At 45.4% G+C, this 27,033-nt stretch overlaps 1 protein-coding gene across 1 annotated transcript in view; it reads right to left on the minus strand.

Annotated features, from left to right (window-relative positions):
* Positions 1-19,135, minus strand: part of LOC124781771 (5-phosphohydroxy-L-lysine phospho-lyase-like) — a 136,373-nt gene extending 117,238 nt beyond the window's left edge. The window contains exon 1 of the mRNA XM_047253888.1: positions 18,985-19,135. Within this exon, the coding sequence (XP_047109844.1) occupies positions 18,985-19,076 (92 nt within the window). The 5' untranslated portion in view covers positions 19,077-19,135. The remainder of the gene's footprint in view (positions 1-18,984) is intronic.
* Positions 19,136-27,033: the final 7,898 nt, after the last annotated feature.

A 27,033-nucleotide genomic window follows, 5' to 3' on the forward strand; every position in this document is an offset into this window, starting at 1 on the left:
CTGCCTTCGGTCAATCTACAGAAGACACCAGTGGAGACGACAGAAGCAACAGAAAAAGTTTGCGCAATGAAGCTCTGAACATTTTTTTGTGTTATCTTTTGTCTCTGGTGAATAAACGTTTTTATGACTGTTGTTGATCACGCTAACGAGTACAGATTTGTATTTTTAAGTGAAAGAAAAAAAAGATAGAGCGCCTGTCATGTAAGCAGGAGATCCCGGGTTCGAGTCCCGGTCGGGGCACACATTTTCGACTGTCTCCGTTGATATTTATCAACGCCTGTAAGCAGCTAATGGTCTGGATTTCATTCTAATTTCATTTGAAATGTGGTGCTACCGAAGAATTTTAAAAATTAAGCCTTTAGGTAAAGTATGAAACAAAGAAGTACTAAGAAGAATGTGCGAGTACAAGGAAAAAATGGGTCAAATGGCTCTGGGCACTATGGGACTTAACTTCTGAGGTCATCAGTCCCCTAGAACTTAGAACTAGTTAAACCTAACTAACCTAAGGACGTCACACACATCCATGCTCGAGGCAGGATTCGAACCTGCGACCGTAACGGTCGCGCGGTTCCAAACTGAAGCGCCTAGAACCGTAGAAGACGCATACTTGAAGTTGGGGTAGGTTGGTGGAAAATCTGCCACGGCATCGGGGAACAGATACCGTTGCGCTGGAAGGAGCATTGGGAGGGAGGGGGGGAGGAGGAGGGGGGTGACAAAAGCGATGGGATGCCTCCTTTAGCCCGACGTATTGTACCAGCTCGACGTTGCGTGGACTCAACAGATCGTTGGGAGTCCCCTGCCGGAATACTGCGCTACGTTGCCTCTATAGGCGTCCAAAATTGCGAAACTGTTACCGTTGCAGAATTTTGTGAACGCTGCTTTTGATCATCTAGCTTACATTTATCACTTCCGAAAAAGGAACATTTTTAACTGTTAATTACGATTTCAACAGGTGGAAAATTACGGACCGAATGATGTCTATGCATCACCGCAATTTAGCACGTACAGGTGCTTGAATTTACGCCCGCGACGACTTGATTGGCTAAATTCAGTGCTAAATAACCAGGAAATGTCGCAACGTATCGAATTTGTTATCACTAATTTCTCAGCACAACCTCCCACGCAACACCCTTACAAGCTTTTCAGGCCGTTTCTGGTCGACCTGTGTACCCTGCGCGGCGTGGTAACAACACTAAACACGGACAACGCTAATGCCTCTGGTCGTCGTTCTTCGTGTCACAGAGAACTGCAACTCCAGTCACTTAGATACCCGCCGATGGTTTTACGTATAGAACCCAGTACGTTGTCCTCGACGGTGAGTGTTCATCGGAGGTGAGCGTATCATCTGGAGTGCTCCAGGGAGTGCCCCAGGGAAGTGTGGTAGGTCCGCTGTTGTTTTCTATCTACATAAATGGTCTTTTGGAAAACTTGGATAGAAATGTGCGGCTGTTTGCTGATGATGCTGTGGTGTACGGGAAGGAGTCGTCGTTGAGTGACTGTAGGAGGATACAAGATGACTTGGACAGGATTTGTGATTGGTATAAAGAATGGCAGCTAACTCTAAATATAGATAAATGTAAATCAATGGAGATGAATAGGAAAAAGAATCTTGTAATGTTTGAATACTCCATTAGTAGTGTAGCGCTTGACACAGTCACGTCGATTAAATATTTGGGCGTAACATTACAGAGCGATATGAAGTGGGACAAGCATGTAATGGCAGCTGTGGGGAAGGCGGATAGTCGTCTTCGGTTCATTGGTAGAATTTTGGGAAGATGTGGTTCATCTGTAAAGGAGACCGCTTATAAAACACTAATACGACCTATTCTTGAGTACTGCTCGAGATTTTCGGATCCCTATCAGGTAGGACTGAGGGAGGACATAGAAGCAATTCAGAGGCGGGCTGCTAGATTTGTTACTGGTAGGTGTGATCATCACGCGAGTGTTACGGAAATGCTTCAGGAACTCGGGTGGAAGTCTCTAGAGGAAAGGAGGCGTTCTTTTCGTGAATCGCTCCTGAGGAAATTTAGGGAACCAGCATTTGAGGCTGACTGAAGTACAATTTTACTGCTGCCAACTTACATTTCGCGGAAAGACCACAAAGAGAAGATAAGATAAGAGAGATTAGGGCTCGTACAGAGGCGTATAGGCAGTCATTTTTCCCTCGATCTGTTTGGGAGTGGAACAGGGAGAGAAGATGCTAGTTGTGGTACGAGGTACCCTCCGCCACGCACCGTATGGTGGATTGCGGAGTATGTATGTAGATGTAGATGTAGATGTAGATATACGAAGTCACACTGACGTCCGACCGTCTTCTGGGCGCTTCACTTTTTTTATTTTATTTTTTTTAACCACGAAGTGCATGTAAGCTCTATCTTCTCTGACAGGCACTTCAGTCTCGCTTTCTTGTAACAGGAGTTTTGAAAGTTTCGCGTCTCTCCTCAAGGCTACGTAAACAGTCCAAGGGCCACCTCAGCCAGAGGCAGGTGCTGTTTTGCTGGTTGCAATTATGGGAACAATGCACAATTTGAACTGCGCTGATAGCGAAACGAGGTTTTTCTGGCTCTGTTAGATAAAAGTGAACAGCCAGGCTGATACAAGCCACGCTTTGAGCCGCAAACCTGTACGCTGCGCAACGCCGCGTCACCTCCACTTGGCAGCGCTAACGACTCGGCGGACAAAGGACTGTGAAGAGCTAATACCTGTGTCTCCGTGTGCAGTCTTTACGTAACCTAAGCTGGTCCCTTATCGCTTCTTAAGTGCTTACCAATGCATGTAATCCATTGTTTATCGGGACATAATTCGCACACTCACAGAAGGGCGTGGCGATAACGTACAGCAGAAATGCTTTTAACAACAAGCCACAAATAAGTACGTCAGTGACAGTGACAAAGTACCCTAAAGACCTTAGGCTGTTACCAACTGCATTGATAATTTCTCTCTTACGCAACAGCTATACGAAAAGAAAGGAGCCGGATGCAGCTGTTCACCCTATATTGCTACACAGCAATCAATCGCTGCAGCTCATTCCACTTGTACTGCCATTTGTATGCAACACAAGAAAATTATGACAAACCTTGTTGTCTCGTATTTTTCATACCACTTAAATCAAGATTTCGTTGAGTGTATCCGAACGCCCTTAGTCGACAGCGAGCTGTAAACTGCTGCATAAGACTTAAGGACGAATGCAATTTTTGCATGATGTGCCACTGCAGCATAACATAGCTGGATGAAACTTGGAGTATACATAGAAAGAACTGCTACATTATAGGACAGAAGGTAACAAAGAAATAGACACTGAGACGAACAGAAATGGCACTTTTATTCGAAGCCATTAATTACACCGCGATTCACGATGGTCCGCTGGACATCCATCACAAAAGGTGGGATATGGTCCTTAATAGGGTGTGTGATCACCAGAGGAAGCAATTCATGTTCAAAAATTGGTTCAAATGGCTATAGCACTATGGCACTTATCATCTGAGGTCATTAGTCCCCTAGAACTTAGAACTGCTTAAACCTAACTAACCTAACGACATCACATACATCCATGCCCGAGCAGGATTCGAACCTGCGACCGTAGCAATCGCGCGGTTCCGGACTGAAGCGCCTAGAGCCGCTCGGCCACCGCGGCCGGCGCAATTCATGTTCTGCAATCTGCTCCCAAGCTGGCCAAGAGGCTGGTAGTGATTTCGTGTGGTAGAGCGTTCCATTCGTCCACTAGCGTTGTTGACGACTGGGGATGGTCGTTGGTGAGTGCGGACGCATCCCACACGCGCTTGATGGGGGGATGGGCAGGCCAACCCACTCGCCGAATATCCTCTCGTTCCAAGAGCTCCTTCACCTGTGCTATTCTATACGGTCCCGCATTGCCATCTTTAAAAACAAAATCAGGGACGGATGCACCCCTGGAAAGCCGCACGCGAAAAAGTACAGCCTCACAATAACGTTGACCAGTGAGTGTTCCGTGTTCAGTGATCAGCGGTTTGATGGTCACCACACCTATGGGCAATTATGCCTCCACACACCATTAACATTTGGACCACCAAAACGACCATATTCGACAATGTTTCTAGGTGTGTTGCGTGTTTCCAGCTCTCAACATGCTAGGGTATGTCTAGCATTCTCGAACATGTAGATGCAGATTTAGATGATCGTTTTGGTGGTCCAGATGGTATGATGTGAGGAGACAATGTTCCGTGGAGGAAGTGACTTTGAACAACGTTATTGTGACGCTGTACTCCTTGCCCAAATGCGTTTTTTAAGGAGTGCATTTGACTCTGACTTCATTTTTGTGGATAACAATGCGCAACCGCATCGAACGAAATTGTGAAGGCGGTTTGATGAACCCTCCGCCAGGCACTTAAATGTGATTTGCAGAGTATCCATGTAGACGTAGATATATATGAACAGCGCAGTTGGAGCTCATGGAACGCGGGGGTATTTGGCGAATGGACTGAACTGCCCGTTTCCCCAACTTAAATCCCAACGATCACGCGTAGATTCCGTTGGTGGGAAGGGGGGGGGGGGGGGGGGGGGGAGGTATTGCTGAACCTCCAAAAGCACTGACAACTATGCAGCAGTTGTCAACCGCACTGGTGGACGAACGGAAGAAGGCCCTGCCACATGAACCCCTTACCAAACTTGGGCCAGTTGGAAGCAGGCTGCAGGGCGTGCATTGCGTCCTTGGTGATCACACACCCTATTAAGAACCACGTCCCGCCTTTTATAATGCCCAATGTATCATCAAACATCAGTGTGACCTAAGTGTGATTAATATCTTTGAATTAAAGTGTCTTGTCTCATTGCGTATTTATATCAGTTACCTTCTTAATATACCGTAGCACTTCTTTCTACGTACGGTCCAAGTTTCATCGAGCTATGTTACTTGGCAGTGACTTCAGTTCTTAAGTTTTCTACATCAGTGTATGTGAGGTCCTTGTCGTCCTCTTGGAGATACACTCGGTATGCTCCAGAAATCAAAAATCAATCGTAGTGCCGTCATGCGGGCATCCTAGCCATAAAACTGGAGGCGATGGTAAACAGGAAAAGGTGTGAAATGGGTTTCTGGCCGTATTAATTCCCCAGCCTCCCAAGCCGGTTGCTTTAGGGGAAGGATGTCAGCCCACTCGGCCAGCGTGACAGCAATGTGGGCTGCCTAACTCCAAGGCGACTACCTGCTCGTATTCCACCCGAATAAACGTGTTATCCTGTTTAACGGACAACATTAGCTCTTACTAAACAGGCGACAGCTTTAATTGCTTGTTTCCTGCTGTTTCCTAACATGTCATATATACCACTGTAGGCAATTTCATGGTGCGAATCCCTGTTCAATACATAAATGGATATCGTCTCGCCGTGTTGTATGCTGACGTGAGCTGTGCAACTTTGCCTGTATAACTGTTGCCGTCACTTTATCGCAGACGGTTTCCATTTTATCGAAGAGTAAAACGTTTTTTGTCGCCTTTTGCGGCACGTGGCTCCCCCAAACCTTGCTTTGAAACCTGTGTTGTAGTTTGCGTGGAACAAAAATATAGCGACAAAATTTGAGGCACTATAGAGGGCGGAGTAAGGACATAAATAATGGAGGATAGGAAGCAGTGTCTGGTATCGTCGTCGAACGGCTCTACGAAGCGTCCAAGTTACAAGGGAAAACGCATGCACACTTACTGTGTGTGACAACGGGGTTGTATGTTACCTCTATAAAGTTAGCTTCCTGTTTCGTGGCAGAGGTGGTGTTCGCCACCTTTATAAAGTTAGCTTCCCTTTCCTCTCCATTCGCGAGCGCTGCGTGGGAAGAACAGCTGCCGGAAAGCCTCAGTTAGAGCTTTGATTCCTCTGATTTTCCCGCCATGGTCTTTTCGCGAAGCGTATGTGGGAGGAAGTAGCATTTCGCCTGACACGTCTTGGGCCGCTATCGAAAGATCAATAATAAATCTCTCTGTGATGCACAACGCATCTCTTGTAGTGTATGCAACTGCATTATGGTGAATTACTCAATAAACCTACCGCGGTTACCAGAAGCACCCGTGACGGAATGCGCTGCTCTTCGCTGGATCTTGTCTGTCTTCTCCATTAAACCTACATAGTCTCATAGCGACACACTTATTAGGTCCATCTATAACACAGGAGAGATACCGACAGACTTCCAGAAATGCGTGATTGTTCCTGTGCCAAAGAAGGTAGCAGTTACAAAATGTGAACAGTACTGATCTTTAAGCAGAATATCACATGCATCAAAAATTCTCATAAAAATAATTCTTAAGAGAAATGAAGGGAAGGTGGAGGATATGCTGAGTGAAGATCAGTTTGGTTTCAGAAGGGGACTGGGAACTAGACAGGCGATTCTGGCACTGAGACTCCTTATCGAAAAGCAATTACAGAAAAATAAACCAACTTATACCGCATTTTCAGACCTGGGAAAGGCATTTGATAACGTTATCTAGCAACAGATGTTCAGAGTGCTGAGGAAAAGTGGAATAAAGTACAAAGACATCCGTGTGACACTCAGTTTCTATAAGAATGAGGTGGCAGTGATTGGGAACTGTCACCAGGAACAAGAAGCAAATATTAGAAAAGGGGTAAGACAAGAATGTGCCCTCTCTGCTATTATATCCAACACTTACATCCAGGAAGCTATAGACCAAGTTCGAGAAACTACTGAGGTGAGGATCAAAATTAGTGGGCTGAAGGTAGACATGCTACGTTATGCAGATGATACTGCTATAGTCAAGGGGGCAAAAAGAGATCTAGAGGAAGTTCTCAGAACAATGGAAAGGATTCTATATAATCGGCATGGAATGAGAATAAACAAGAAAAAGACGAAAGTAATGGTATGCAGTACACAAGCAGAATATGAACCTCTGAGAACGAGAAATGGAAGAGAGGAGCTGCAAGTGGTAGAGCAACTTACCTACTGGGAAGCAACATCACAAATTATGACAGAAACCGGAAAAAAATGGTGAGCAAAATACAAGAGGCCAAAACTGCATTTAATCTGTGGAGGAACTTACCAGCACGAACATCAGTCTGAAAATAAGGAAACGTATTATGAAGGCTTTCGTTTGGATTGTGGCCCTATGCGGATGTGAAACTTGGACAATGGGAAGAGAAGAGAGAAGGTGGCTAGTGGTGCAATAGAAGGATGATGAAGATCAGCTGGAGAGACAATGTAACAAATGAAGAGTACATGAACCCAGATCTCTGTGGAGGCACATCCAGACAAGGAGAGACAAACTTGTAGGGCACATCCTAAGAGACAACAACTACGTTATTGGAGCAACAGCAGTAGGAGTCATTGAGGAAAGGAATCGGCCGAGGCGACCAAGGATATTATATATGCAGCAGATCATGAATGGTGTTAGGTGAACGCATATGCAGAAACGAAGAGGAAGGCACACAGAAGAGAGAAATGGCGCTCTGCTGCAAACCAACACTAAAAGAAGAAGATGAAGGCTCAGTATGACGAGAAGTGTTCAAGAATAGGTCGAACAAGTGTTTTGTAAGCCATCTTTTTTACGGATAAATTAAATTTTTTTTAGGCTTGTTCCAGTGAGTCTCAACGTGGCATCTGCTTTCCCTAAAACTAATTTTATGTGGTAGATGCAGTTTGGGTCGCTGCTGATGCCTACTTACACATGTTTTACAATTTTGACTATTGCAAATGATGTGTCGCCAATAGAGTAATCGAACAGATTCTATTTCTCCTTTCATTCGCCGCTCGGAATAATAGGGATGTCCTTATATGCCTGTTGTGTACATAGTTCCGCGTAGTCAGCGCGTACGCAACTTTCCCAATAGAGCGCGCCCCGCTAAGCACAGCAGCGCAGGCGCAGCGCTCGTCCGTCTCCGCACTACGAGATGGCGCTGTCTTAAAGACGGACCAAATTCTGCTTCCGCCGATCCGCGTATTAATATGTAACGCAGCCAATGAGATTGCTGTTAACGTAGAACCTTTTCTCCTCGCGGATCACACTCGCGCAGTGATACCTGAACGCGCGAGGTGTTATAACGAGTGTAAAGACCTCCGATTAGTCAGTCTGCATTTGTCTGCACCTGTCTGTACCAGTCTACATTAGTCTGTAGTCAAATTTCAGGAGGAGGAGGATGGAGGATATTGGTGTTTAACGTCCCGTCGACAACGAGGTCATTAGAGACGGAGCACAAGCTCGGATTAGGGAAGGATGGAGAAGGAAGGCGGCCGTGCCCTTTCAAAGGAACCATCCCGGCATTTGCCTGGAGTGATCTAGGGAAATCACGGAAAACCTAAATCAGGATGGCCGGACGCGGGATTGAACCGTCGTCCTTCCGAATGCGAGTCCATCAAATTTCAGTCTGCGCCTAATAAGATTATCATATTCCTGTACATAGCCATGAAGAGAAATGTATAGACACTTTGTCAAGTATCAGAGATATGTGAGAATAAGATTAACGTACCAAGACTAAAGGAACTTCAGATTGACAATTGCAAACAGCATCCAGAATCAAGTTACTTAATGTCTATATTTGTTATTATTTTAATAAATGTGTGTGAAAATTAATAAAGTTCTGTTTAAAGTTGGTCACCGTCAATCTGCTACTCTAAGCGTGCAAGTGGCATTTCTATCGTCTGACCTAACGGCAGAAGATAAACACGCCACGATAAGACCAAGAGACATATTGCTGACATTCGCCTACTTCGTTAGAGCGACAAGTCAAATAATCTGATGATGTGTATACCGAAGGTCTTACAGTAAGCACACCACAATGCCCCACGCTGCCGCGTTTGCGTTATTGAACAGTAATTCGTCTTTCCACCTGTTTATGCGTAAATACGGCACATTCATTTACCTTCCAATGAATGGAGAGCTTCATATTTTCCACTTCCAAAACAATTTCGACGCGTTCAATGGAAACTCAAGTAAATGGTGACTTTTAGTAATGATCTCCAAGGAATCATTATGGCAGACAGTTCCATGTGGAACAAGTCTCACAGCAGTGTACCGTCGTAACTTCACGCAAAACCTGTGCAGAAAAATGCACAAAACCCGACCTCAGTTGCTCGAGGCAGGGCTGCTCATTCTCCTCGACAATGCTAGCCCGCATATCAGCAATGTTGTAGCCCAAAAACAGCACTAATACGGGTGGGAAGTGTTGCCTTATCCTCCCTACAGCCCGGACACGAGTCCACCAGACTTCGAAGACATTAAATGTATTCGCAGTTTCTAATATGGGCTACCACCAGCTGTATAATGGGATGGCAACAATGAAAATTTGTGTCGGACCGGGAATCGAACCCGGGTTTCTCGCCTATCGCGAGCGGTCGCCTTACCATTTGGATATCCGTGCACGACTCAACTTCCAAAAGTCGTCAGCCATGTGTCTATCAACCTATGCTCGTACATCCATTATGTATATTCCCGTACAGTGGAGAAATTTTTCTTCAAAGCCGCTTGCGCGATGTCTGTGGATAAATACGTTATTTCATGCAAGTATGGAGGAACTTTGCATCATAATTCGGAATAACACAGGCACTGCAATAACGTACAGACTTCGACTTGTTCCCGAAGCTGAAGAAACCTATTCGTGGACGTCGTTATCATTCTCTGGAAGAGCGTTCTACCACTGTTACCGAGCCATTCATGAGATGAACAGAAGTGGTGTCCTGGATGGAATAATAGAGGTCCCGAGGAGTTGGGATCCAGTCATAGAGAAGCAGAGAGAGTATACTGAAGGACTGTAAAGAGATATTGAAAAAAAATAAACGTGTAAGTAAAAAAATTGGTGTAGATTATTTATGAATTGTTCCTCATAACAAAGGATAGGAAGGTAGCGAGGAACCTGTAGTGAAACTCACAAGGGGACCGGGACTATCCGTCACCGCCGATTTCGTCCAAATTAGGTGTATATGGGAGGTTTGGCCGGAAATGAAAGTGATCGAAATGAGAACTCTAGATGGCCAAGCGTTTTAGTATTTTTGACGCGGAGTGGGCGAGGCATCAGTTATTTATTTAAGGGTATTTCCCAAGTAGCATTTGACGCTGAAGAAATTGTAGAGAACGGTAATTCGAGGGTCGGTGGGTCGAGCCCCTATGTGGAAACTTCTTTTTCATTTTCAGCTTTTACGTCACACTGCAAATAAACGAAAATAATGCTCAGTACATTGTATTCATTAATATTTTCGTAACAGCCATGAAAAGGAAAATTTGGGATGCAACTAAAGTACCATGAAGGGATTTTGAGACCTACATGAGCACTTGGTACATAAAATAAGATACTTTTGTTATTTTACAGCTGATGTTTTACCCTTGCTGGATAGAAATTCATCGTAAATTCAGGGAAAGCAGTACTTTTCTCGGATTCATGCACAAGTTATAAACCGTGCATTTTTAAGATTACATGGTTATTTTAAAGATACTATAGGAAGACAGACTTAGTTTACATTTATAAAAGGTTCTCCCTCAACGCATATTTTGGAAGTAAACCACGCCAAATATTGGCGAGGTTAGCTAGTGATGGACAGTGGAATGTATCTTGATGCTGTCTTCTCGAGGTGTGATTTCTGTGAGGTAAGATCAGTTTTGAAGCTTTTCGATCAAATTCTTTACCTGTCGATAAAAATAGACGAAGCGAGTGCATTTTAGAGAAGCGGTCGCTTTAACACGGCACAATGGCAACTCTTATTTTTCCTGAAGAATCTCGTCGGTTAATTGTGGATTTCCGGCCGCTGTAGCCGAGCGGTTTTACGCGCTTCAGTCTGGAACCGCGCGATCGCTACGGTCGCAGGTTCCAATCTTGCTTCGGGCATGGATGTGTGTGATGTCCTTAGGTTAGTTAGGTTTAAGTAGTTCTAAGTTCTAGGGGACTGATGGCATCAGATGTTAAGTCCCATAGTGCTGTGCGGTAGCGTTCTCGCTTCCAGCGCCCGGGTTCCTGGGTTCGATTCCCGGCGGGGTCAGGGATTTTCTCTGCCTCGTGATGGCTGGGTGTTGTGTGATGTCCTTAGGTTAGTTAGATTTAAGTAGTTCTAAGTTCTAGGGGACTGATGACCATAGATGTTAAGTCCCATAGTGCTCAGAGCCATTTGAACCATTTGAACCATAGTGCTCAGAGCTGTTTGAACCATTTTTTTTAAATTGTGGATTAGTTTCTCCTTGCTACGAGTCAGTTAACAGGATAAATTTGTTCTCCTGCGCATGGGCCACATCCATCAAAAATTTTTGGTAGACAGGTGTTGTAAATCTCCTAGATTTTGATGAAGTAATAACGACATTCCTGTATTCTGTCGGGTACTCATTCACTGTTTCTTGTATCCTCGGTACAAAAATTTTCCTTTGCATTCCCTTTTGATGCCTTTAATGAACATTTTAATAAACACAACATATCTAGTATTATTTCGGTTGATTTTCAGTGTAAGTAAAGTAAAAACTGAAAATTAAAATAAGATGCCGCTTGGGACTCGACCCCACGACCCTCTGTGCTCTTTCCGTTGCGCTGCTTGGGAACTACCGTAACATATTGGTTCATGCCTCGTGCGACCAGCGGCAAAATGCTATTTTTTCTAAGCGCATGTCCATCTGGAGCTGTCTCTCCTGTCAAGTTTATTTATGACCAAACTCTGCATATAGCATAAATTTGGACCTAATCGGTGATGACAAGTAGGCGCGGTCCCTTTAGTCAGTACATGTATTAGTTAGACAGTCCTTAAGACATGTAGTTGGTCATGACGCAGATTTAGAACACTAGTGTAAATTGCTAAAGTTGAATTTGCGTCCAGCTTTTACTTCTGGTTCATCAACGATCGGGGTTGATGCTGCTAAAGATGCGAATGCTTCGACGAGTTACACGTGTTGCAGTAAACTTCCTCTCAGCCGTCTTCTGTCACACCAGCGGCTAAAAACGGAAGGCCAGCTACAGAGGTCTTCACAATGCGACGAGCAACCTACGTCCTGAAAACCCTGTTAACGTTACTGTTTGTTTGTCTGAGCGCAGTTCTCTTTAGAATGTGAATGGTTAAGAACTTGGGGGTTTCGCTGTTAGTGCAGTAGTCTCATCGCGACCACATACGACTTGGTTACTTCGTTGTTTCAATTGGTCGCCAGTTAACTTCAGTACCGTACCGTCGACCATCTGGTTACCATTCCTGCTTTGTTACGTGGCTCAGTGTGTTTCTGATGAGAAGGAATTCCCATGTGGCAGTCTTTGGGTCGCGCACCCATAAGCGACGATACTTTGTGCGCAGAGTGCGTCAGAGTAATCCTTGAAATGTTCCCACGGAGGCCTTCGCAAATCGCCTTGAGCCAACTGGCGCTTATCAAGACCATGTAACGTATCAGTGTTTCATATCTCCGGACGCGTCACAAGCCGATCAATTGCCTCATAAACCACTCGTTAATTGCGAAACACGCCCGGTCACTGAACGAAGTTTGAACTGAGGAACATAAATCTTATCGCGAGATAAAGTGAGTATCACGTGTCGACCCTAATACGTGCGATCGCCGGATAAGTTGTTGAGTGTTTAGAGACGTAACAAGGCGGAAAACTGCGAGGTCTTGATAAAACTACGGCGGACACGGTACGTTGCCGGACTGTTACAATGCAAGGTGTGTACGATCACAACAGTACCCACCAGTCTGCTGCTTGCCTTTTGGAAGAACACTAGAGACCTAATTGTACTCTGTTTGCTGGACAGGGCCTGCGCGTCTGACTGACAGCATTCAACCACGCAGCTGCCCACAAAAATGTAGAAGCGCCTGAACCATCGCAGTGTCCCGCACACAGCCCTCAAAGTGTGGCGCTATGGAGCAAACAGGGGACCACGCCATTCCTCAATCACAATAAGATATAAAGTAGACTGGAACGAGTTGATGAAGGCTTCTCCTAATGCTGTGCACAGTTAAGCTCAATGCACTTAGAGCTACGACGCGACTGCGAAATTAATGACACCTCCAAACTTCCACTTGTTACAGTTTTGTAGGCTACTAGTGTGTTAGTATTTTCATATTTTTGTGTCCTTTCTTTAGCGTTGTTGACCGTCTGTCTGTCCATGTCTTAAGACCGTTTTTGTCAGGAACGGGTAGAGGTACGAAGTTGAAATTTGTGTCAAATACTAATGTCCAAGGTCCCTTGGCGGTGCAAAAAAAAATTAAGCTTCTAAGCCAGTAAAATCAAAAGATACTGCCATTTATGTCACATTTTTGATACTCGCAAACCCACTCATCAAAACCTGTTGACGAACTACCTGTATACATAATAAAGTTTGAACAGAACGCTCGGAGTGCGAGTCCTATTTGTGGTGTCACCGCCAGACACCACACTTGCTAGGTGGTAGGCTTTAAATCGGCCGCGGTCCGTTAGTATACGTCGGACCCGCGTATCGCCACTGTCAGTGATTGCAGACCGAGCGCCGCCACACGGCAGGTCTAGAGAGACTTCCTAGCACTCGCCCCAGTTGTACAGACGACTTTGCTAGCGATGGTTCACTGGCAAAATACGCTCTCATTTGCCGAGACCATAGTTAGCATAGCCTTCAGCTACGTCATTTGCTACGACCTAGCAAGGCGCCATTATCAGTTGCTGTTGATCTTGTGATTCATGTACCGTCAGACCGACGTTCACCATTAATGGATTAAAGTTAAGTATTCCACCAGCTACGTTCGTTTTTCTAAATTCTAATTGCCTTGTCCTGTTCCAGACCTCACGCCTTTCGGCTACCCGTCATAGTGGATTGGCTGTCGGGCCAGTCCACTACACTATTCGTACTTGTCCGGTTATTTTACAATTTTCACATTTTTTCTGTAGTGTTTGCAATATGCTAAATAAATAAATAACCTTGCTGACGTCGTTCTGAACGATTCAGTCATCCACCTCGAGTCTCGCAAGTAGAGATAATCATCACTACTGTTCTTCGAATAAGATGAGAAGAGATTCTAGTGCACTATCTTGTCAGTTTCCCCTGATGATGGTACAAGCTAATTGAGACAGGCAGATTTTACCGCTCTGAGATCAAATAACCTGGTCCACAAACGAATGAATCAACACTTGAATGCGAAAGTGATACCATGTTAGTTTTAACTTAGTCTGCTGATGATGCTGAAAACCCAGTTAGGTGTATTTTTGTGAGAATATTTTTTATCATCACAGCTCGCACAAGGTGCTACGCCCAAACAGTTTATCAAAGTCTCGTGCCGCAGTTTCTGAGCACGCCTGAAATAGCCGCACAAGGTACTGCCGTGACTGTTCAGAGAACCCGGCATTGTTGGAGTAACAGCAGTGTCGTAGACAGCCAAAGTTCGTGCCAGGAGATGCTCTAAAGTTTCAACAGGTGTCACGCACGACTTCTCATAAGAAAGGAAAGCAAGTGAATGAGCTGCTTGCGAAACAGGACCTCCTCTCTGTCCAGCTTTCAGAGAAGATTTGACGCAAGTGTTCACGAGCAGGATGTGCGACGTGAACGGAGGTCCACCAGGTTGAAGTCACCAAACGTGAGCTTTAAGACGGAATGGGATATCAAGCTTGTTACTGTTGCCGGTTTCCACAGCTAGAGTATACATACTCGTTTCAAATCTAAACGCCCTTTTCTTGCTGAAATACTAATAACTAATGTTTAGCTTCCAGATTCGTGAAGCCAGTATATCAATCCACTGAAAACGCCTTTAACAAAAAAATTAAATCTAAACGTGCTTGGATATTAAATATTACTATTGCAGCAACAAATGTGAGATCTTCCATCAATTTGGGGATAATGTCTCCCAGAAACACGCTATCGGCTGGTGCAGTTACGCAGAGAACGACGAAGAAGCAGGTACGAACCAGTTAACCAATCAGCGACAATGCCCGCCCACAAGTCCACTGCAAATGTGTTTTGGTGGCTCGTCATAACTACACTACTGGCCATTAAAATTGTTACACCACGAAGGTGACGTGCTATAGACGCGAAATTTAACCGACAGGAAGAATATGGTGTGATATGCAAATGATTAGCTTTTCAGAGCATTCACACAAGTTTGCGCCGGTGACGCACCTACAACGTGCTGGCATGAGGAAAGTTTCCAACCGATTTCTCATACACAAACAGCAGTTGACCGGCGTTTCCTGGTGAAAGGTTGTTGTGATGCCTCGTGCAAGGAGAAGAAATGCATACCATCGCGTTTCCGAGTTTGATAAAGGTCGGATTGTAGCCCATCGTGTTTGCGGTTTGTCGTATAGCGACATTGCTGCTCGAGTTGGTCGAGATGCAACGACTGTTAGCAGAATATGCAATCGGTGGGTTCAGGAGGGTAATACGGAAAGCCGTGCTGGATCCCAACGGCCTCGTATCACTAGTAGCCGAGATGACGTGCATCTTATCCGCATGTTTGTAACGGATCGTGCAGCCACGTCTCGATCCCTGAGTCAACAGATGGGGACGTTTGCAAGACAACAACCATCTGTAAGAACATTTCGACGACGTTTGTAGTAGCATGGACTATCTACATCTATACTCCGCGAGCCACCTTACGGTGTGTGGCGGACGGTACTTATTGTACCACTATCTGATCCCCCCTTCCCTGTTCCATTCACGAATTGTGCGTGGGAAGAACGACTACTTGTAAGTCTCCGTATTTGCTCTAATTTCTCGGATCTTTTCGTTGTGATCATTACGCGAGATATATGTGGGCGGTAGTAATACGTTGCCCATCTCTTCCCGGAATGTGCTCTCTCGTAATTTCGATAATAAACCTCTCCGTATTGCGTAACGCCTTTCTTGAAGTGTCCGCCACTGGAGCTTGTTCAGCATCTCCGTAACGCTCTCGCGCTGACTAAATGTCCCCATGACGAATCGCGCTGCTTTTCGCTGGATCATGTCTATCTCTTCTATTAATCCAACCTGGTAAGGGTCCCATACTGATGAGCAATACTCAAGAATCGGACGAACAAGCGTTTTGTAAGCTACTTCTTTCGTCGATGAGTCACATTTTCTTAGAATTCTTCCTATGAATCTCAACCTGGCGCCTGCTTTTCCCACTATCAGTTCGGAGACCATGGCTGCGGTTACTCTTGACGCTCCATCACAGACAGGAGCGCCTGCGATAGTGTACTCAAGGACGAACCTGGTTGCACGAATGGCAAAACGTCATTTTTTCGGATGAATCCGAGTTCTGTTTACAGCATCATGATGATGGCATCCGTGTTTGGCGACAATGCGGTGAACGCGCATTGGAAGCGTGTATTCGTCATCGCCATACTGGCGTATCACCCGGCGTGATGGTATGGGGTGCCATTGGTTACACGTCTCGGTCACCTCTTGTTCGCATTGACGGCACTTTGAACAGTGGACGTTACATTTCAGATGTGTTACGACCCGTGACTCTACCCTTCATTCGATCCCTGCGAAACCCTACATTTCAGCAGGAAAATGCACGACCGAATGTTGTAGGTCCTGTACGGGGCTTTCTGGATACAGAAAATGTTCAACTGCTGCCCTGGCCAGCACATTCTCCAGATCTCTCACCAATTGAAAACGTCTGGTCAATGGTGGCCGAGCAACTGGCTCGTCACAATACGCCAGTCACATACTTTTGATGAACTGTGATATCGTGTTGAAGCTGCATGGGCAGCTGTACCTGTACAGGCCATCCAAGCTCTGTTTGACTCAATGCCCAGGCGTATCAAGGCCGTTATTACGGCCACAGGTGGTTGTTTTGGGTACTGATTTCTCAGGATGTATGCACCCGAATTGCCTGAAAATGTAATAACATGTCAGTTCCAGTATAATATATTTGTCCAATGCATACCCGTTTATCATCTGCATTTCTTCTTGGTGTAGCAATTTTAATGGCTAGTACTGTATAATATGGGAATTCGCTGACAGGCATTGCAATGGAGGTGACTAAGCCAGTGGTAAGTCACTAGATCCTTAATTAGGACAGCGGTTCCAGTCGCTATCCAGATTTATGTTTCACATGATTCTCATCAGTTTCCTAAGGGCACTTTCCATTTCGTCCCACCCTGAACTTCTACTCATGCTCTAATGACCTCGTCACCGACATGACATTAAACCCCAGTCCTCCTTTCTTTCTTTTCAACAGCCCATACATCGCTGTTGCAACGGGCAAGCGTCCCGTCTCTGGTGGAAGAGTCTTTGCCCGGAGAAGAGTATGGGCGCTGGTCAGTGACGAATCAGATCCAACACACAGCGATGCAGTAACCATTGGCTCACCACGACATGAGGACCAAAGTCAGCAGCAGACTGAGGTCACACTTTCTGTGGGCGCTAGTGGATACCTGATGCTCTCGTATTGCTTTCCACTCACTAGTGAGCACGACCTCCGCTTTACGTGTAAGTGATCGAGTGCTGATGCAAGTCTCTCATTCGCACAACGTTCTTCCTAGACGGGAACGAGTGTACGTCGCTGCCCACCTCGCGCACTGTAATGTGTTACCAACTGCCGTGATCCCATTAACTGTCGGAACAGCTTGGAAACATGTTGTGTGTCGATATCCCTTACATGAGTCCTTGGCTCGATGCAAATTGTCAATTTCTCTGCAGTTCCTATTCATTCACATGTACAAGGAAATTGTCTCTGCTAATTCTGTAGCCGGGTATTAAGCACATTCTCTAGAGCTGATCGATTGTGCATTTTATCTTGTGCACACAGAGTGCTACATTACACAGCGTTACATCGACACTGACCATGTTGCTATACACGAGAGACCACCTGCAGTGCTTTTATCCAGTTTCCTCTCTCCACCTCTCATAATGTATGCGTATCTGCTGATCATGTTTGTCTGTGTTAAGTACCAAATAAATCTATTACATCGCACAAGAACCTCTTGGTAGGTTCTCGAAAAGCACTGTCAGATTTATCCTACATCATGTTCGGTCTTGAAACTTTTATTTTGCCAATTCTGGCCTTATCTACACGCCTGGAAGTTCGTGTCCTCATCACCGAAAGAACAATACATTTATTAATAAATTCCAACCAACTGAGGGCCTCCCCTACTACGAAAGTACCTGATGATTCGAATAGGCTACGAAGCTATTTGGAAAAGCCGGTATTGACAGTGCCTCAAAGTAGTTTAGTCTTCGGTTTCTAGAATGTTTGCGGCTACGCCAGAATAAGAAATTCATTTATTTTGCTGTGCGAACCAGATTAAACACCTGATAATGCTAGATTTACAGACTTTTGCCTAATAAATACAACCAAATTATAGTCGAAAGATGTCACGTAATAAAATTTGAATTTTTAGCTTGAAAATGTGACTTCGCACCAGATGGTAACACAATAAACAACACACTCACTTAACTGAAGATGAAATCCGTGAAAATGGGATCTAGCTAGCAAACGCAGCTGTTGCTATTTTGCCGAAAACTGACAAATGCATCTGAAAGATGCGATAAGCTCATAGCGGCTGGAGGTGATGTAGTACTATCAAAAACTGCAACCTAAAGAAGACGCCGCTGATGTCAAAATTTCGGCGAAAGATATTTGTGTGTAGGACATTTTTACCAAGGTGGACGAACTCATGTTATTATTGTGTTGCACTCCAAGCACGTTAGCACAAAGGTTAAGCTACATAATACGCTCACATTTGTGTATGTGTATGGAAACGGATAAAGACTGCGACTTCTTACGAACTTTATGCACAACACACATTTTTGCTTCAATCGCGTTTTAACACAACCGTAATATTTGTAGTATGGGGGATGCGTTTTAGTAGTAGCCTGTCATTATTAGGTATCCACGTGGTGATTACACATAAATTAAAAAAACAATGTCGAGGAACGACCAAAAGCCACCATCTTCAAGTCACCTAAATAACTGTTCACTACAGCAGCTTCCGGTTGTTCCGCGACACTTTGAAGATGCGCAGCACTGTCTACAGAGAATAGTGATGGCACATTATCTTGCCCGATTATATCTGCCGCAAGTGCAACATCTTTGTGTGAATGTTAGATTGCTCGTGTGCCGAGACTAGACATTATAATGTACGGTATAGTACGGGCAGCCTGCTGGTGCTCACCCCACGTGCCGCTTGCGCAGCCGGATGGTCTCCTCCTTGGGTATCTGCTCGAGCGGGTCCATCTGGCCCGCACGCTGATTGCTGTCGGTCATTGTCGCCCCACGTGTTGGTGCGCGCTGCTCGGAGTCTGCCGGCCTTCTGCGCCGCTCGCGCTCGCCGCTGCTGCTCAAGTGCGGGTGCGCGCGCACCTCCGCCTACCCCCACCACCGCGGCACGCGGCCCCCTCCACCATCTGGCGAAGCCGGACTGGGCCAACGGCCGTGTCCGCGGGAAGGTCAGAGCCATGGCAGGCGGCCAGGTGCACCTCTGCTGCACCTCTGAATCCAGCAGAGCCCTGAGGCCCTAATACGTCACCGGCTCGCACCGTTTCCCGCGGCCAGTGGCGTGAGCAAGTCAGCTGGGACTCGTTCGTTCCTATAGCGAAGACATACCGACTGCCAATGCACCTATTATGGTGCTTTAACCCTTCTGCTATCTTGGATCTAGTATACAGGGTGTTACAAAAAGGTACGGCCAAACTTTCAGGAAACATTCCTCACACACAAATAAAGAAAAGATGTTATGTGGACATGTGTCCGGAAACGCTTAATGGCTCTGAGCACTATGGGACTCAACTGCTGAGGTCATTAGTCCCCTAGAACTTAGAACTAGTTAAACCTAACTAACCTAAGGACATCACACACATCCATGCCCGAGGCAGGATTCGAACCAGCGACCGTAGCGGTCTCGCGGTTCCAGACTGCAGCGCCAGAACCGCGCGGCAACTTCGGCCGGCTGAAACGCTTAATTTACATGTTAGAGCTCATTTTAGTTTCGTCAGTATGTACTACTGTACTTCCTCGATTCACCGCCAGGTGGCCCAATGGAAGGAAGGTAATGTTGACTTCGGTGCTTGTGTTGACATGCGACTCATTGCTCTACAGTACTAGCATCAAGCACATCAGTACGTAGCATCAACAGGTTAGTGTTCATCACGAATGTGGTTTTGCAGTCAGTGCAATGTTTACAAATGCGGAGTTGGCAGATGACCATTCGATGTATGGATTAGCACGGGGCAATAGCCGTGGTGTGGTACGTTTGTATCGAGACAGATTTCCAGAACGAAGGTGTCCCGACAGGAAGCAATTGATCGGCGTTTTAGGGAGCACGGAACATTCCAGCCTATGACTCGCGACTGGGGAAGACCTAGAACGACGAGGACACCTGCAATGGACGAGGAAATTCTTCGTGCAGTTGACGATAACCCTAATGTCAGCGTCAGAGAAGTTGCTGCTGTACAAGGTAACGTTGACCACGTCACTGTATGGGGAGTGCTACGGGAGAACCAGTTGTTTCCTCCGTACCATGTACAGCGTGTGCAGGCACTATCAGCAACTGATTGGCTTTCACGGGTACACTTCTGCGAATGGTTCATCCAACAATGTGTCAATCCTCATTTCAGTGCAAATGTTCACTCTACGGATGAGACTTCATTCCAACGTGATCAAATTGTAAATTTTCACAATCAACATGTGTGGACTGACGAGAATCGGCACGCAATTGTACAATCACGTCATCAACACAGATTTTCTGTGAACGTTTGGGCAGGCATTGTTGGTGATGCCTTGACGGGGCCCCATGTTCTTCCACCTACGCTCAATGGAGCACGTTATCATGATTTCATACGGGATTCCTACCTGTGCTGCTAGAACATGTGTCTTTACAAGTACGACACAACATGTGGTTCATGCACGATGGAGCTCCTGCACATTTCAGTCGAAGTGTTCGTACGCTTCTCAACAACAGATTCGGTGATCGATGGATTGGTAGAGGCGGACCAATTCCATGGCCTCCACGCTCTCCTGACCTCAACCCTCTTGACTTTCACTTATGGGGGCATTTGAAAGCTCTTGTCTACGCAACCCCGGTACCAAACGTAGAGACTCTTCGTGCTCGTATTGTGGACGGCTGTGATACAATACGCCATTCTCCAGGGCTGCATCATCGCATCAGGGATTCCATGTGACGGAGGGTGGATGCATGTATCCTCGCTAACGGAGGACATTTTGAACATTTCCTGTAACAAAGTGTTTGAAGTCACGCTGGTACATTCTGTTGCTGTGTGTTTCCATTCCATGATTAATGTGATTTGAAGAGATGTAATAAAATGAGCTCTAACATGGAAAGTAAGCGTTTCCGGACACATGTCCACATAACATATTTTCTTTCTTTGTGTGTGAGGAAAGTTTCCTGAAAGTTTGGTCGTACCTTTTTGTAACACCCTGTAGAATCAAGCACGTCTGTTGGCAAGGAAATTGATGCTAGCATTGGAAGAGCTGCGACAACTTTTGGCAAACTCTCTACACGTGTTTGGAAAAACAACAAACTGTCTTTGACCACCAAAATTCTTGTATATCAAATTTGCGTCTTCAGCATCCCTTTGTATGCACCGGAAACATGGACTATCTATGCCAAAGAAGAACGCCGCCTTACTGCTTACCACATGCGGTGCCTGAGATCCATCCTCGGAGTAGCGTGGAAGGACCAAGTGACTAACGAAGCTGTGCTATCTAAAACTAACTGCCACAGTATTTCAGCTATCTTGAACAGAGATGACTCCGCTGGCGAGGACACGCCCACCGTATGGATCCTGACAGATTACCACGTGAGGTGATGCTTGGAGAGATCTCTATAGCCAAAAGACCTGTAGGACGTCCTGTATTGAGGTTCAAGGACCCCTGTAAACGAGATGTGGAGAGCTTTGGAATCGACACAAACAGATGGGAGGCACGGGCTAGCATGAGACCGGAGTGGCGTGATGATATATCATCTGGAATGTCGAAGCATGATGAAGGCTTGTTAGACAGATTAAGGCAGAAAAAGCTTCGCAGTGCTATCACTGCTCCTGCCTCACCAGCCAGATACACTTGTGACAATTGCGGCAAGAGATGCCGTGCTGCCATTGGCTTGACAAGTCATATGAAAAAATGCAACCCATAAACACACAGACACTGCAACAATCATCTACCAAGATGTCGTGGCCAGTATATAACCCTTTCGGTCATGGCGTTCTCATATAAAGAAGTACTAAATAAATGCTTAGAATATTAAAATTCGTTAAATGTTCCCATTTGTGATTGTTGTCCTCATATTGTCACAAGCAGAGAGGTTATGTGAGATCAGCGTCGACAACTCCTGTCAATCTGTGGTACCACAAAACGAAACTGAACGTGCACAGTAACACGGACGCTTCCCAGTAATCTTTGTACCTCCTACCTCCTATTAGCCGGTTAATATCTTCTGAGTTTAGGTAAAAAAAATTACTTGTGTATAGAAAGGTGCATTCTTGAAGGTGAAAACTACAGGTGTCTTTCAAACGAAAGGTAAGTGACGTATTTATAAATTTATGCATGTCTCCAAATGAGGACATTGTGATTGAAAGGTTGTAATGCCATAGAAATTTAGGACATTATTTCGCTGTCTTTTTAGTCATCTTATGATGATTTAAAAATGGTTTAAATGGCTCTGAGCACTATGGGACTTAACTTCTGAGGTCATCAGTCCCCTAGAACTTAGAACTACTTAAACCTAACTAACCTAAGGACACCACACACATCCATGCCCGAGGCAGGATTGGAACCTGCAACCGTAGCGGTCGCGCGGTTCCAGTCTGTAGCGCCTAGAACCGCTCGGCCACTCCGGCCGGCTCTTATGATGATTTCACAATGCCCCGAGACCAAGACAGACGAAGCCCACTTGCACAAGAAGCTACAGAGCTCCATAATTCATCTGAAATTGACGATCTATCCGATTATCCTGGCGATAATTTTGAACAAGAGGACAATGATGGAGGTACTGTTAGACGTTTTATATCATACGGTATACTGTTAGCTCAGTAGCCTAGACGCAAATCCCCCTAACTGCATGATAAGTGACGCTGAAATAATCACGAAATATTCGTCCCATCCAAACGACTATGCATTGGCAGCGAGAATGTTAGTGTTGCGTACGAATTTGTTACAGCGCAGCCAGCCTAAAGCCGAATAAGAAAAATATCCATTCTAATCGAAACAGACTGAAAGGTAGCTTTGAATGTCCAGGTTGGTAAGTCTGGTGTCTGTTCACGTGCTTTGCATCCGGAAATGACAGGGCGACAGCCACGACTATTAGGCATTTAGCGGGCTTTGCACCCGAAGACAGCATTTAACTGCTTTTGAAACCGAACACGATTTTCGACAGCCATTTTCGACGGTTTATAGCCGGTCTTGCAACCTGAAAAAATCTAAACGCCCGTGTGACCACTTCAAAATCGACATAAAATGAATTTAGCGGCTTTTTCGTTTGGGTTACTCAGATGTACGCTTTTTATGAGTTGTCTTTTCGTAACAGCATTTTTTTATTATAGGGTCTGGAAGAATATGTTGAAATCGGTCGGCCAGAAGTTATTCAAGTTTACATATGGGAGGGGTCGACAAAATGGATTTTCTGATCACAGTTTGTCGATCATTGGTCAGATCGCGAAAGTGGACGCTTCGCACGTTTGCTCATGCAATTGATGTTGCATGTCTAAATGCGTGGATTGAGTGCAAGAAAAATGCATCAGAATTAGGCGTAGGTGTTGCTAAAAATAGGACCCTTGATTTGCTTCACTTTACGACATGTGTGGCCAAAGTATTGACAAAAATAGATAAGGCAGCTACCAGGATCAGGGAGCGCCCGTCTTGTGAGAGTCCAATACCATTTCCAACGAATTCAAAACGAGCCACTGCGGAAGTTCGTCCAAAAGCTGATGTTCGTTTGGAAACGTTGGGCATCTTCCAGTGGTCAGCGACAAAAAAAATCATTTGACAGGAGCAAGAAACCGGGTTGCGAGGGCAAAACCACATTTTATTGTGTAAAATGTTACATTCACTTATGTCTGGATACAAAAAAATGGTTTCTTTGATTATCATTCTTCACAAGTGTAAAGCCATAGTTTATGTATGTAATCATTAATTAAGCTTTGTGTAATTTATGTAGTTTGGTGAAGTAAAATAAGATGAAATACTTTGACTTTTCGACCTACACTGCTGCATCCACTTGAACACAACGTCCTCATTTGCGGACGCGTTGTATCCCCCCTTGCAGGGCACCTCGGATTATTTTATACATTTGAAAAATCATAATTTAATTAGAAGAACTGGATAGCAAAGCCATGATTTTTTTTTTCAGGAAAAAAATGATTCGAGACGAGAAGGGTTAAACCAGCCCAGACACGAAGAATACAGACAAATTCTAACTTCCCAAGGTATCATGTGATAAAGGATATTCAGTTTCGAAAGCGGGGAAAAAGTGTACTCGATGCGAGATATAAGCTCTGTGCCAACATACGAAATCTATCCGTATTGGAACGCTATAGTAGTAGAAAGAATAGAAGTCTTACGGGAGGATTCGGCCCCGACAGAAGAAATGAAAAAGGACAAAGACTCCTTGAGCACTGCAATAAATTTCAGCTAGTAATACAAAGTACGATGGAACTGCATAATAAATTAACACTGTGAGCCGGATGGGTACTCGAATCCGGGGCCGTCATCTTTCGCTGGCAAGTACTCTGCCATCTGAGCTACCCAAACATGACTCACGACCCGTCCTCCTACCTTTTCTTTCTTACATTCCAAACTTAGCAGAAACGCTCCAGAAAACCACTCTCGAAAAACAATGCACTCCCTTGGCTGTGATTGAGCCATTTCTCCGCAATACCTTTTCTTCCAAGAGTGCTAGACCATCAAGATGTGCACGAAAACTTCTGCGAAGGTTGGGAGCTGGGAGAAGGTGTGAGCGCGGGTCGTGATTCGCGCCTGGATAACTGTCAACAGAGCAGCTGCTCGCGAAAGGCAACGCTCCCAGTTTGAATCCCGGTTCATTATACAGCTTCAATCTACCACGAACTTTCATATCACTGCCCTCTCCGCAGCAGACTCGAGAACTCCTACACGATATATGCTGTTCAGTAATCACAAGAGAAGGAGGTATTCTGTTCAATAATCACAAGAGAAGGAGATATACACTACTGGCCATTAAAATTGCTACACGAAAAACAAATGCTGATGATAAACGGATATTGAACAAATATTTTATACTAGAACTGACATGTGATTACATTTTCCCGCAGTTTGGGTGCATGTATCCTGAGAAATCAGGACCCAGAACAACCACCTCCGTCTGTAATAACGGCCTTGACACGCCTGGGCATTGAGTCAAACAGAGCTTGGATGGCGTGTACAGGTACAGCTGCCCATGCAGCTTCAACACGATACCACAGTTCATCAAGAGTAGTGCCTAGGCGTATTGTGACGAGTCAGTTGCTCCGCCACCATTGACCAGACTTTTCAATTGGTGAGAGATCTGCAGAATGTGCTGGCCAGCGCAGCAGTCGAACATTTTCTGTATCCAGAAAGACCCGTACAGAACCTGCAACATGCGGTCGTGCATTATCCTGCTGAAATGTAGGATTTCGCAGGTATCGAATGAAGGGTAGAGCCACGGGTCGTAACACATCTGAAATGTAGCGTCCACTGTTCAAAGTTCCGTCAATGCGAACAAGAGGTGACCGAGACGTGTAACCAATGGCACCCCATATCATCACGCCGGGTGATACGCCAGTATGGCGATGACGAATACACGCTTCCAATGTGCGTTCACCGCGATGCCGCCAAACATGGATGCGACCATCATGATGCTGTAAACAGAACATGGATTCATCCGAAAAAATGACGTTTTGCCATTCGTGCACCCAGGTTCGTCGTCGAGTACACCATCGCAGGCGCTCCTGCCTGTGATGCAGCGTCAAGGGTAACCGCAGCCGTGGTCTCCGAGTTGATAGTCCATGCTGCTGCAAACGTCGTCGAACTGTTCGTGCAGATGGTTGTTGTCTTGCAAATATCCCCATCTGTTGACTCAGGGATCGAGACGTTGCTGCACGATCCGTTACAAACATGCGGATATGTTGCCTGTCATCTCGACTGCTAGAGATACGAGGCCGTTGGGATCCAGCACGGCGCTCCGTATTACCCTCCTGAACCCACCGATTCCGTATTCTGCTAACAGTCATTGGATCTCGACCAACGCGAGCAGCAATGTCGCGATACGATAAATCGCAACAGCGATAGGCTACAATCCGACCTTTATCAAAGTCGGAAACGTGATGGTACGCATTTCTCCTCCTTACACGAGGCATCACAACAACGTTTCACCAGGCAACGCCGGTCAACTGCTGTTTGTGTACGAGAAATCGGTTGGAAACTTTCCTCATGTCAGCACGTTGTAGGTGTCGCCACTGGCGCCAACCTTGTGTGAATGCTCTGAAAAGCTAATCATTTGCATATCACAGCATCTTCCACCTGTCGGTTAAATATCGCGTCTGTAGCACGTCATCTTCGTGGTGTAGCAATTTTAATGGCCAGTAGTGTACTTGAAAACGACCTCGAGCCTCTGGAAGATTCCAGCTGGATTACATGGTGGTGACACAGAGATTCTGATATCAGAATGATATTGGCTTTTGTAGCGTATCCAGAAGCAGATACAGACTCAGATCGTAATTTAACAATGATGCAGAGTAAACTGTTCAGGTAATCCGTTAGTGCAGTGTCTGTATTTCACAGTATTTGTGAAGTTCGGTGCAGTGTTCCTTTGGACACGCATCCACGTCTAAATGTACAGACACTGCAGACGATTGGTACCCGTACTAGCTGACAAATCCGGCATTATCCGGTTATTCATTTTGCCTATTTTCTATTACAAACGAAAATAAAAAATAAACTATTTTTGTAGCGTTAGATTGAAAAAATTTCATTTCCAAGTATTCGTGAAAACACCTTTGAAATTACGAAGCATTTCTGTAGGCTGGGTGTAGCTGCCTCACGACTCTACAACACGATTTTGTACTAGTATACGTCTCTATGGCAGCGCTTCTTCGTAGCTCTATAGACGACTATTGTTCTCGCCTACAGCCGTTTGTGCTTCGCGGTTGAAAGCAGTCAAAAGCGCTGTCATGTGGCAGGAATTAAGTTGACTCGACCGCAGGAGTGTGTT

Source organism: Schistocerca piceifrons, chromosome 1 (assembly GCF_021461385.2).
Source record: "Schistocerca piceifrons isolate TAMUIC-IGC-003096 chromosome 1, iqSchPice1.1, whole genome shotgun sequence".
Taxonomy (NCBI): Eukaryota; Metazoa; Arthropoda; class Insecta; order Orthoptera; family Acrididae; genus Schistocerca; species Schistocerca piceifrons.